Source organism: Barbatula barbatula, assembly GCF_947034865.1.
Source record: "Barbatula barbatula genome assembly, chromosome: 10".
NCBI lineage: Eukaryota > Metazoa > Chordata > Actinopteri > Cypriniformes > Nemacheilidae > Barbatula > Barbatula barbatula.
In genome coordinates this window covers 16,810,992-16,823,878 of record NC_136773.1, presented here as the reverse complement: position 1 = coordinate 16,823,878, position 12,887 = coordinate 16,810,992, and the positions used below count along the sequence as shown (strand labels likewise).

At 38.0% G+C, this 12,887-nt stretch overlaps 1 protein-coding gene across 1 annotated transcript in view; it reads right to left on the bottom strand.

Moving 5' to 3' along the window:
• igf1ra (insulin-like growth factor 1a receptor) overlaps positions 1-10,590 on the bottom strand; it is a 76,374-nt gene extending 65,784 nt beyond the window's left edge. The window contains exons 1-2 of the mRNA XM_079465230.1: positions 9,520-10,590; positions 193-756 (exon numbers count right to left, since the gene is read on the bottom strand). Of these exons, the coding sequence (XP_079321356.1) occupies positions 193-756; positions 9,520-9,628 (673 nt within the window). The 5' untranslated portion in view covers positions 9,629-10,590. The remainder of the gene's footprint in view (positions 1-192; positions 757-9,519) is intronic.
• Positions 10,591-12,887: the final 2,297 nt, after the last annotated feature.

Here is a 12,887-nt window from a genome sequence, read left to right as displayed (position 1 = left end):
TGACAAGGCCCTGCCAAGCAACGCAAACATCTACACACTGCAATTTTATCCTAGTTTAATTTCCCCATTTATTTTACAATTCATTCAAATTCAATGTAAATGATAGACGTTAATTCTAACTGGAGCAAACGCATCAACAATAAAACCTGACTTTGCTGAAAAATAAAACTGGCCTGTTTGGTCAGCTCTTACCCTTCTGGCAGTGATTCGAGGTCCAGCAGCGGTAGCTGTAGTTGTCATTGAAGCTGGTCCTGATGCATTGAGGCCGGTCTTCCATTATACCTGGACAAACATCACTGCACTCCTTCGATTGCTTGTTCCCAGCAATGTAGTTGTTAAATTCTGCATCCATAATGAGCGACCAGTCCACCGAATCCAAGTAACAAAGCTCTGGGTTCTTTTCGATCCTGATGGCCCCTCTGGTGATGTTCCTCAGGTTGTAAAGGCCGATATCTTTCAGGCCGGTCATTTCGAAGATGACCAGGGCGTAGTTGTAAAATAAGTTGCGACCTCGAATAACGCTGAGGTTGGGGAAGAGCATGCTGAGGCTGTCCAAGCCGGAGACACGGAACAGGAGAAGGTAGTCTGTCACCATGGTCAGCTTGGGGAAGGACAGGGTTCGAAAGTGCTCCTGGTTGAGGTTGTTGTTCTTGTCTCCGATGAGGAGAATCTGCAGGTAGCCCTCCACCACGGTGCAGTTCTCCAGCTTCTTAAACTCACTGATGTCATTGCGAATATCAATGTGAGGACCACAGACTGTGAAAGAAAAGAGAGAATGGTCGAGTTAGTTTTATAAAAGTTATACTTATAAAATTAAATCATACATTTCAATTGAACAATTTAGACTACGGTTTCTAACAATCCAACATAGTATTTATTTCAGTTTGATTTAATCCATGTACATTGCATTGTGAAAAACTTATTGCAATAATAGCATATATTTTAATACCATATACTGTCTTAAAAAAATTATTGTAATAGATAAATTAAATTATTACAATGCATGTAATGCTGCTTTGTAACAATGAAAATTGTTGTGCCATATAAATTGAAGTGCTGAACTGAATTAAAATCTATACACTGCTATAGACATACATTAATGCATTTGGTGTGGTATAACAACATTTAGTTTTAAGTCGCATACAATGCATTCTAGGTATAAGATACATCACCTTGCATTTTTGCCACACTTAATGCATTATCTTTGTTTACATTATTTAGAATTGTTAATAACTCAATTACATCATTTATTATCTGCTCCGTCTATTAAAGCCCATTCAATAAAAAACATGAACAAAAGACAAACCACTACACAAATTTTAGCAAACAATAACAAACTAGTTGCAAAACCTAAATAATGTCATGTGAAGAATTATCAGATATATAGGATATGATCCACACATGCATGATGGCATGGGACTGTAAAAACTTTATTAACCAAACTGCAAAGGTCTTGGAAGATAACATAGTTAAACAGTAGCATGAACATAACGAAAGGGACTCTGATAAAAACATAATAAAAGCTCAGCGAGATTTACATAATAACAGCCTGTCTACAGGAGTAATTCACACCATTCCTCCCTCTGTAAACGTCTAGATGTCTTGCATGTTATGAGAGACTTTTAGGTCAGTCAGTCAATATAACAAGGCTTCACCAATGTTTTCTAGCACGATTGCCCAAACACAAAAAAACAAATTTTCTGTTTTTACAACCGGGTCCACAACAGCCCACAAGAGTCACGCAAGACGGAACTTTTAAGTAACGTGAGGACTTTCCGCAATTCTTCCGACGGATGTGGAAATGCTTTTTCTTCCTGCAGAAGAAAAGGATTCATGAATATAAATCTCGTCTAAGGTTACTCTACAACCGTTGTGCCAAAAATAGTGAATGTTTAGTTTAATAAGATGAATGGTCTTTATTTGCTCCTGGCAGTGTATTACGCTCATCCAAATTTAGAACGGAAATGACTGCCGCACGACAAAACAGTATTTGCTTTCCCGTATCATCGCAGGTGCCCGAGGGCTGCACTCGGGAGTCGTGGCGATGCATGTCTCCTTTGTTTCATTGCGGCATTTTTTCTCCTCCACAATCCAGAGAGAGGGAGGAGAGCCGGAGTGACTCGAACACAAAGACTAATTTGTCTGTTGGTAAAAGAGTAACTTTAGTCTTCAGTTCCGGTTGGATCCATTAATAAATTCAGGAGGTCTGGCAAATGGGGAGACGATGCATGTCAGCTAAACGACAAGGAACAGCAGCGTAAAAACACATGACAGCTAAAAGCGCAGTTAGTTACATTAAAAACACATTTGGCAAATATTTCAATTCAGTCCATCTGTAGAAAACTATGCTTAATCTGAACAATCATGATGCTAAATTGAAATCAAAATGAACATCAAATCGCACAAGAAAATAATTTTCAGACAAAATTCAGAACTATTTTGGTTCTACAATGATAAAGTGAGTTATCTGACAGCTACAGGTCACAATGCTGTCTGACCCTGTCACACACACACCAAAAACCATTCTTGCTTCACAAATATGCACAATACGTGCCGAAATAACTGAAAAAAAACAATGAATCCCCTCACATCTCCAGAAACTGCCGCACATGAAGCGTGCAGCCAGCTGCCACACACATGCCCACCAGTTGACCTCCACATTGAAGGATCCACGGCCAAAGTGCTCAACCAATTCCTCTTCTGAAGATTCAGCTCTTCCATAAACACAGGCAGTCAGAGATGCATCTAGCCCCCACTCTCTCATGTCGGTATTGCTTTCAACAGTTCAGAGTTTTTCACCCAACGCATCCAGTAAGTGCAACCAGTTCCGATCGAGGAACCTCCATTCTAAAATTAAAACTACATGTTTTTAATATTACCCTAGAGAAAGATCAATGTTTTCGGATTAATCTTTAAAAACCTCAGAGCACTCAATTGGGATTTCATCTTATATGAAAACAGAGGTACTTTGTGGAAGGGTTCAAGGTTTTATGGATGTGAAGCAACAAATGTGTTATGCAATATGCAAATTTCAAGAAATTAATAAACTTGAAAAGAGAATAAAACTCAAATAAGATAAGACTTTAAACGATTAAGTTGGAATCTGTAACTTTTTGCCTCTCTATTGCCATCTGTCTTTGAAACCTGCAGGTGATATTGAAAAACAAATCTTTTCCACAAAATTATGCCAGATAGCTCACATTATAAATCAAGTGTGTCATAATAACTTCTTTGGACCACTTTGTAAAATAAAAGTGTAAAATAAAAGTAAAATAAAATGAAATAAAATGTCAAAAGTGGTTATGTATTATGTGAATGTGCTTAAACCACATGACATTTTCTAAAGAAAAGTATACAAAACAAAGAAAAAAATCCAAAGCGTCAAGGTCCTCAAATCATTTTGACTAAGAGGATTTGCTTTGAGCTTAAATCATCATGAATCATAAATTATCTGGCCGATCGTTGCTGAGAAATTATGAGCAAATCTCCCGCTAGTTATCTTGCAAAATCGCAACACTAAAATTGTCCGACTGTTTGTTCAAGAACAGTAAAAATACGCTGCCTTGATGTTTGTTAAAGTTGACATTGTAGTGTTTGGCAACAAAGCAAACAGTAACCCAGGAAAGTCCTCCATTCACCGTGGTTTTCACAACATTGTACAAACAGACGGACCTGAAATCCAACTCCTGCTGTTTACACTTGATAACCTCTCACTCGCCGGCCACAGGAATCCCTGCACCTCTCAGATGAACATGAAAAACAGGGCTTTTCCGGTGCCCTTCTCTAGATCCAGCCCTAACCTACTTAATCCTGGCCTTCACCAAACACTTATCTATCAGATCACATTTCCAAATAAAAAAAACACTCTATTTATTCGTAACTAAAAGCACGCACTACATATCCTTAACTGCAGCTGTTAAAAAGACCTACAGAAAATGACAACCCTTATGGGAGCGATTTATATCTTCAAGAGATTATCAGAGGTTACCGAAACCGCTTTAAGTAATCTTTCTCGGAAAGCAACACAATTATAGCAGTTTTCCAGCACTTGTGACGTTTTCTGGTAGAGACCTTTTTGTTCAAATCAAGACTAGATCACTTGCACTTTGAGGCTGTGAGTTTCCCGAATCATTCTCCAAACACAACAAAATAATGAGATTATTTAATATAGCTTTTCTTGGCCCAATTTCAAAGTTGGCCTAATGTTTTGCATGAAACGCCTGAGATGAGGGTATTGAGACCCTCCCGCGGAGGCTGGACACAAGGGAGCATGACCGAGTTCCTTCCGCTCACACCTGCCACCTCAACTTCTGTTAAATCCTCCACATGCTGTAAGTCATCTGACCAATGGTCTGGTGCTACACTTCCCTTCAATGGCCCTCACCACAAGCTCATATTTCAGAGAACGACCGGTAACACAACCCCCGCCACCCCGCTTACGTGCTCAGCTGGCAAAACTGTCTGAAAGATGAACTACACGGTATGTTGCGGAGTCAAATATTAGGGAAAAAAACATACACATATGGCAGAGAGGCTCTTTGTGACATCTTTCATAATGTCGAAAATGTATATTGTATGTTCTAATTACTTCAGAGGCTCACAACTCTGGAGGTTGAACCTGTGTGTATTTAATTTTTAAAGATAAAGTGTGACACTAAAAAAACTTTTACTGCCGTTTTTACAGATTTTGGCATGTTTTTGAAATACGGTAAAAAATATCAAATAACAGAAAGAGACTGCTTATATTCAAAAGAAACATGAACACATTTTACGTAAAAGATTTTACAGTTTAAAAATTTTTAATGGAATTTTTGTACTGTGTTTTTTTCTTGCTCATACACACAAACACAACAACACACAAGGCTTTCATTGGCGGACCCCTGAACATGTAAACAAGCAGAATCCTCTTGTTTTGGTTTGAGTTTTTATGACCTATTTAACCTAAAGCCATTTATGATTTTGGTAACACTTTACAGTAAGGTACCATTAGTTAACTGCAATACTTGACATGAACTAATAATGAACAATAAAATACAAAAAAAATTAATTTTACATGCTAATTTGAACATTTACTAGCGTACAGTATATTTAAAATGTCTGTTAACATTAGTCATTCAAAACCTATCCGACTGTAGAATACAAAAGAAGATATTTTGAGAAATTTCTCAGTGGTTTTCAGTCCATACAATGAAAGTCTATGGGGCCAATGTTGTTTGGTTACCAACATTCTTCAAAATATCTTCTTGGTTCTGCAGAAGAAAATAGCCACTAGAAATGACATAAGGGTAAATAATAACGAAAGAATTTTCGATTGAACTATCCCTTTAACATTGTCCTTTCCCTAAGACTAAAAAATATATCTTATTTAGTTGTCTAACACATTAGCTAATGTTAACATATGAGATTGTGAAGTTTTCCCATAAAAAAGCAAAAGGGTCACAATATAGGTAGTGCAGTATAAATACATTTTGCATGTTTGATGGGCTATGGGTGGTCGCTGCACAGGCAGATAATCTGACAGCCCACTTGAACATTTGATTAATCAAAATTTACCTCATCTAACAGCTTACTGAAGCATTAAGACAAGTCTTCCGGTTACTATGAAGAAACACACTAGCGCAGTGACACATTTAGGGGCAGTGGGAGTGAAGAGACGCACCAGACGAGCAAGCATGGACTCTCCCACACTGAGAGTGAAGCACGACTCAGCAGAGCCAGCCTGTACATGGGCTGACGAGACAAAGAAATGAAGACAGAAATAATAAAAGAGAGACGGGACTGTCGGTCAATCACTACTGAGCCAGATTCATAGGAAAAGAGCCTCAGGGTGCGGACGCACGGAGGGAAGGTCTGCTTGATGGATAGGAAACTGGGAAAAATTATACAATATCCGGTATTGATATTCTTAACCAGAAATCTATATTTCACACAGATATACTGCAGCTGCAGGTCGGCACATATTCAGTTTGATTATTTAACCAAAACTTAATGTTACAAATCAAGATACTAAAGTGATTTTTTTGTTTTATTAATAAAAGTAATATATATATTTATAATACAAATATAAAATAAAAATGTAACATTTCTCATAAAATCGATAAACTTTCGGATAAAATATTGTATTGTGACCCGGTTATCAATAAAATATTGTTTCTGATGATTTCATTCTTCATCACTACAATCCTCGCAGAAGCAAAGGATTTATGTTTTCTGACACAGCATAATCTCTTCTTGTGTGTGGGCAGCCTTAGTCACGACAAGAATGAGCAACACCAGACTACCAAATTCCACATACCAAAGTAGGCAAAGGTGGGCTGTGAAATAAACAGCAAGAACCTAAAAAATCCACCCACTGTATCTTCCTTTCTGAATGTTTCATTCTGGTGACAGTCTCTCCCACTTTTCAGAGGCAATGGATACAGTTTGAGTCTAAACTGTGAAGATAAGGCTAAACATTAAGGGTTGAATGTCTGTGGATGAGGAAGTGGGTGTTTTTGAATGATGTAGTTTTTAAACCAGCTCTAGAATACAATGTTGTTCAAAAAGCTATTACTTATGTTGGTATTTTTCCTTAGTATCAATAGTCTGAAGGAATAAGGTAGCGTTCAGCAGCCAGGCTGTCCAGAGGCCGCCCATCTGAACAGCTAAAACCAATAAAAGAGTTTACAAACTCACTACTCTTCAAATCAACAAAACCGTGTCTGTTTCCCTCGCCTGTGTATTTTTACATGTTCTATTTTCAAACCTCATGTTTCTTCTCCCTCTCTTGCTCTCAGTGAACCATGGAGTCTTGTTTGCCATAAACTTGGAAGAAATGGCATGGAAAGTTTACTGTGGTCAAATTTGAAAGGAGGCTAAATTACATTTTATTAGTCTGACCAGATTATTAAAATGAACGGGATGAAAAAAGACCAAAGAAAAACTCGGCCATACATTTGGCATGGAATAATTTATAACCATGTTACAGATATTTCTATAGCCAAGACTGGGTGATAGGTGATATTCCATTTTAAAAACATACCTTGAAATTTAACCAAAACAAATATTGCCACAATATAAGTTATACATTTTTTGCCATTTCACAATCATGAACGATTTCTTATATTCATCATTGTAAATGTTTAACTTATCGGCCTTCCTACCTTCTACACGATGTCATGTGTCTCATATTCCTTATTAATTTAAAAAAAATTAATCGTAATATACTGTGACTCACTCTGTATCAGTACTTTTCAAGTGTCAGTAAAATCAAACCAGACAGACAGTAAAACGGGTAGTGGAGATGTATAAAACTGGTTTTACTCTTTACGGTCAGTATGTCAATGTCAGTGGAGTGTCTTTGCAAGTGCAACACATTATAAGAGAGACACACACACAGGACAATGGAATGATGGAGTCCAGGAGTGAAAGCTTACCCCCCACACCCCTCTCTTTAGGGCCAGTGGTCCTGGGCTCTGCAGGGTGCTGAGAAACAGACCCCCCTGACATTCACAGTGGCCTGGATGTGGGACTGGCCACTCCGGTCAATGGCCTTGATTTGCGTCCTAACTCCTTTTGAATGTAAATGTGGGCCATTCTTTAGTTTATTTTCACCTTCATTATGCCACAATGCAACCCCCTACACAATAACAATTATGGGCATTTGATGAGGCTGCCGCCTGCCGGACCCATTAAAAACACAGGCATGTGCAAGAACAGGATGTTTTAAAAGTGGCATAAAATGGCATAAATATGACAGCATGTTCTCACCAGACTGAGGGTCAGATTCCGATGTGGTTTTCAACAACAGAATTAATGATTAGTGGCTCATTGTGATGTGCACCAGGCACAGTCAGTTCCAGCTAAAATCCCACACAAGCCTGTTCCTGTCCACATTACAGATTGGGTGCTGAAGCTCACAGATGCCATTGCACTTACGACTCCCCTTCTCTTGCTTTATGTGGCTGGTAAAGGAACAAACTGTGAAAATGATGAATCCTTGGCTTACTGCGTAAGGTGCATAACTTATAAGAACGCCTTCTTAATGTAGATCACCAGGGATTTGGTTTTAGTTTTAGAAGGGGAACTATACAATGTGCCATAGCCATACAACACCAAATATTAATTATAAAACGTTTTAAAAATTATACAACTAGCTTTTTGTTTTGTATAGAAAATATCCAAGTATATTCAAACCTTCTAGCCAAATCGAAGCCTGCGAAGCATTTTGTTTTCACATCATTTTATTATACGGCAAATGTCAAGGTACGGTTTCATTTCGAGTTTTGCAGTCCTGACTGTACCAGTTTCAAGGTTTCTCTTATCGCGTGGTGGTGACCATGTGCATGCCTGACGCCGCAGTCTGTCAACCAACAAAACATTTGATCATTGGATTAAACAATATGTACCATCGAATGATGCTTAAACCTTAGCTTTCTTAATCCACTCCATAAATGACATTCTGAAACCCTGTAACATTTTTACGGGAATTTACAATAACCAAAACAATACTTAAAAGTATCCTTTATTTATGTATTACGGCTTTACAGTACTGTAGTACAAATAATAGTAACAAACTGCACTCTTAAAAAAAAGGTGCTTGCACTTCAAAAGGTTCTTCGATGCCACAGAAGAACCTCTTGGTTCCACAATGAAACTTTAACATCTGAAGAACCTCTCTGTTTCCCAAATTGTCTTTGTGGCAAAAAAGGCTTCTTCAGATTACAAAACAAATTAAGATAGAGATGGTTCTTTAAATAAACTTTGACTGAATGGTTCTTTCTGGAACCAAAAATGGTTCTTCAATAGCGTCGCTATGAAGAACCTTTCAATCACCTTTATTTTTAAGAGTCTACAATGTTTTTGAAACTACAGGTATAGTTTAGTTAGGAAAATTATGAAGTCAATTCATGACCTGTAGTACCACGACTGCAATGCTGTATTACAAGGTGTTCAGTTCACCAAATCAGGCACTAGCTATACAATGCTGATGTATCTTATCATGCCAAGTGGTATTTTGTCAAGGCAATTTTTACAAGGGTTAAAATACAACAAATGTAACGTTACGCAAAAGCCAGAGTATTACAATGCGCGATACTATGGCTCAACCCAACATTAGGTCTAAAAAACAACCTCAGGTAAATATAGCCCAGACAGATTTCTCAAGAGGCAAAAATGATCAAGTAACTTCTAAACATCAACGTGATCCAGATCATAAATAATTCAAACGTTACAACACATCCGATGTCACGACTGGTAGGTCCACAGACATGGCCTGAGTCTGAAGGCTTTTTGATGTATTTCTCATAGTAAATATCCATCAATGAATCGTAGTGTCGTGCATTACAAGGCCCGTGTTCAAAAAGCTCAAACATGAAAAGAAATGCATGCAGGTAAACTCTCAACCACACAGGATGTCATGCTTCAGGTAACGCACATGTCTACATAAACAAAGCTACTAATAGAGTCAAGAAATGTACAGAATGTTAAAACAGCGATTCGTTTTTCAAATCCCAAGAAGAGGCATCAGCCCTAAATTACCTTCTCCGTGGGCACAGCACAGGCATATTGTGAAGAGAAACAGCACTGGACCCCAAAATAAGGTCCAAACATCCCTCGCCGTTCCAGCTCTCATTCCTAATATGTTCATCAATATCCCCCAAATAAAAAGGTCGTGTCGCAAAAACGCAAAACTGCCGCAAAATGCGACGCTTCTTCTTTAAAGCAGGCAAAAAGTCCACAAGAATCTGCTTTGAATGGGAAGATAGTTCCTCTACTCTTAAAGATAACGGGAGGCGGTGAGGGAGCAGATAAACTACGTCTGGTAATAATGATATACTCCTTATTTAATAGGAACATTGAGATACATCCAAACGTTCTGTTATTCTTGCCAAAAATGCAATGATGCGATCGTGTATATGAAACCGACAGAACCGCGATTTTCACTCAAGCGATAATCTGCATCTTCAGCCTCCATTTCTTGAAAACCCGAGAGGGACGCGTAGCACGACCAGCTAAACTAGCGGTTTCTCCTACGACGAAACACCTTATGCGAGTGTTGCTGTGCCAGTCTGATGAATCGATGTTGTATCGACGTACGGAGAAGCGTTGAGGTCAGCTTCGAGACCGCGACGACTCGGGTAGCGTACGGATGAATGAAATTGCAGCACGCCAGACACTATCGCAATAAAGCCTCGCGACGGGGCTCGATCCAAAATATCCGCCAGGACAAAAATGGTTTCACCAACTGAAACTACCCCCGGCTCACCCTCCCCTACCGCCTTCACGCGCTGTCGCTCTGTTTTGCGGTAGGGAAAATTTGCGTGCTGCAAGAATGAGCGGCTCCCGAGCGTGGATTTGGTTTTGTGCGCACGCAATAATCCCGAACTGTTTGAAGTAAATAGCTTGCAACCCTGGCGTCGGATTCTTGTGTTTCCGCGACGGCGTTTAGACTCCTTCGCAACGACGAGACTCTTCTGACGGTACGCGTTCCGTAAAATCACCGCTGTAAACAAGACTCGGCTTCTGAACGCGAAGCGACGGAAAACGCGAATACATGGAATGGATCAGGGACCGACAGGCACGCTCCGATACACAGAAGACGTTTAGCACGTCTGCGTCTAGGTGTTTGGTCTCAAATATCAAGGGAGAGGGTAACGTTACCCACTTGGCTCTGTACGAAAGCAATTTTTATTCATATTTGGCCATAGACTAACTATGTCACATACCTTCAGATGATATTTACAAAGAAACGTTATTAGAATAATTTAACAATCTAAAGAGAATAACAAATGGCTTGATTTATTATGAATTTGCACGTTTTGTCATGTGGGAGTTTACTTAGTTTGAAAATTAGGAACGTTGCGATCACCTAAATAAACAATCACAATAGAAATTACACTACTAAATACACGTTTTTATTTCTTAAAAAGACTGATTATGCATTAAATATCTCAAAATGCACAGCTTTGTAAGTTAATATTAGCCTTCAATAAACACAATATAGGATTGTAGAAAATTTGCAACGGTAAAATATAAAGAAGAATATGTATGAAAAGAGAAAAGATAATTATGTTGATATCGTGATTATGACATGAAACCACGAACATTCATTCTCTCCATAAGTCGTTTGTTTAGAGCTTTTAAGTGGAAAGATGTCTTTTGACTTGGGTTTGATATTTTTCATATTTACCTGATTTGTAGCTTCAACGATAACAAGATGCTCAATATTTAAACACAACCAAGTACCACATTTTCAAAATACGCATATTTTACCAATGACATAGAACCTTTCATTTAAAAGGAACCCCCGAATTAGAATTTCATTCATAACAAATTAATTTCAAACCAATAAAAAAATCAAACGACATTATTATTATTAACCTTATTTCAAAATGATGGACATACACAAACATATAAATGCTACCAAAATATTGCTTTGAGCTTTGGTGTGACCCTCATAGGCTTTGTGTTTGGCGCCTCCACGTGTTAAAAAGGCGCCATTTCTGATAAACAGTAAACAGATCCTCAAGACAAAAAATGAAACACTGCGTAGAGAAAAGGCTCTATTCTCTTTAAAAACATTGTTGTGATATTTGACATTTCCTGTCAATTATTCTATACTGATTATAAGTATTGAGCAAAGAGTATTTAAAGTGATAGTTCAGCCTCCTGTCATTTCATACCTGTATAACTTTTTCTTCCACAAAATATATTTTGAAGAATGCTGATGCCCCAGCAACATCTGTCCTGGCCAAACAAACTTAAATACGCTTCTGTAAGTAACAGTGAGTTACAAAAAAAACTAAAAATCTGTGGACACCAAAATCTACATATAGTGAATGGCAGGTGTGTAAATATAATTTTTGTCCTCATACATAAAGGCAGAGTCTATCTGACCACCTTTCAATTGGTTTAGCTTTACCTCAGCACTCAAAATGCAGTGTTTACCACCGACAATAATAGATTGTTGTCATGCAGCACTGCTTGGTTTGAAAACAGATATTGTTGTTGTAAATCCCAAAGTCTTCAAAAAACATGAGCCCAGACATATCTATTGTAGATGTTTCCTCTTTCTTTGCAAATAACAGATGAAGCATTCCTTGTGTCTGGACCGTTTGGATGATTTTTTTTTTAATAATAGAATGTGTTTGCTGCAATACACCCAACAAATAAAGTCAATGTGTTGTTTTTGTTTGTACAATATATAGTTTTGACCCTGCTAAACAGTTTTTCTGAAAGACACACAAATGTAATAGCAGCAATCGTTTTGGGAGGCATGGGCCACAGCTGAATCTTGATTCGCCAATTGGATTGTTGTGTTGCCACTAAAAAGCTTACCAGGATTTATCTATAAGCGGTTCTTCCGGAGCAAGAGATTATCAACCATATTTACTATCGTTGCATTTCCAGAACTGATCTATTGATGGATGTTCTTTCTTTAAGTATTTCCTCTAAAAGCAACGATTTCTACTGAATAAGATATTTCTTTTGCCTGTTTATTTCCCAGCAACTACATTCTATACATTTCTTTACTATTGAAATATTATTGTACAAGTCTAAGACATGTTTTTGAGTTACCATGTTTTGAGTCCTCTTGTTAACATCTGCTTTACTTACTGTAGTTCTCAGAGACTACAATGTAAATGACAATATTTTTGTCAGTGTCATCTTTCATGAGATACAAAGTAGGTCAGTGTTCAGCAAAACCAAGGCCTGATGACAAAACAAGAAAAAAACATGTATGAGATTCACTGGCATTCAAATAAGTCAGACTGTCTGTTTGAAACAGAAACAAGGTGTTTTGGTTTGAAAGTCTTTTGCATAATTCCCTTTTATGCAATATTTGCTATAATGCCAAATGTCTTAGGTTAAACATCAGAGTGAGTGCCAGTCAGTCCCTTCTGAGG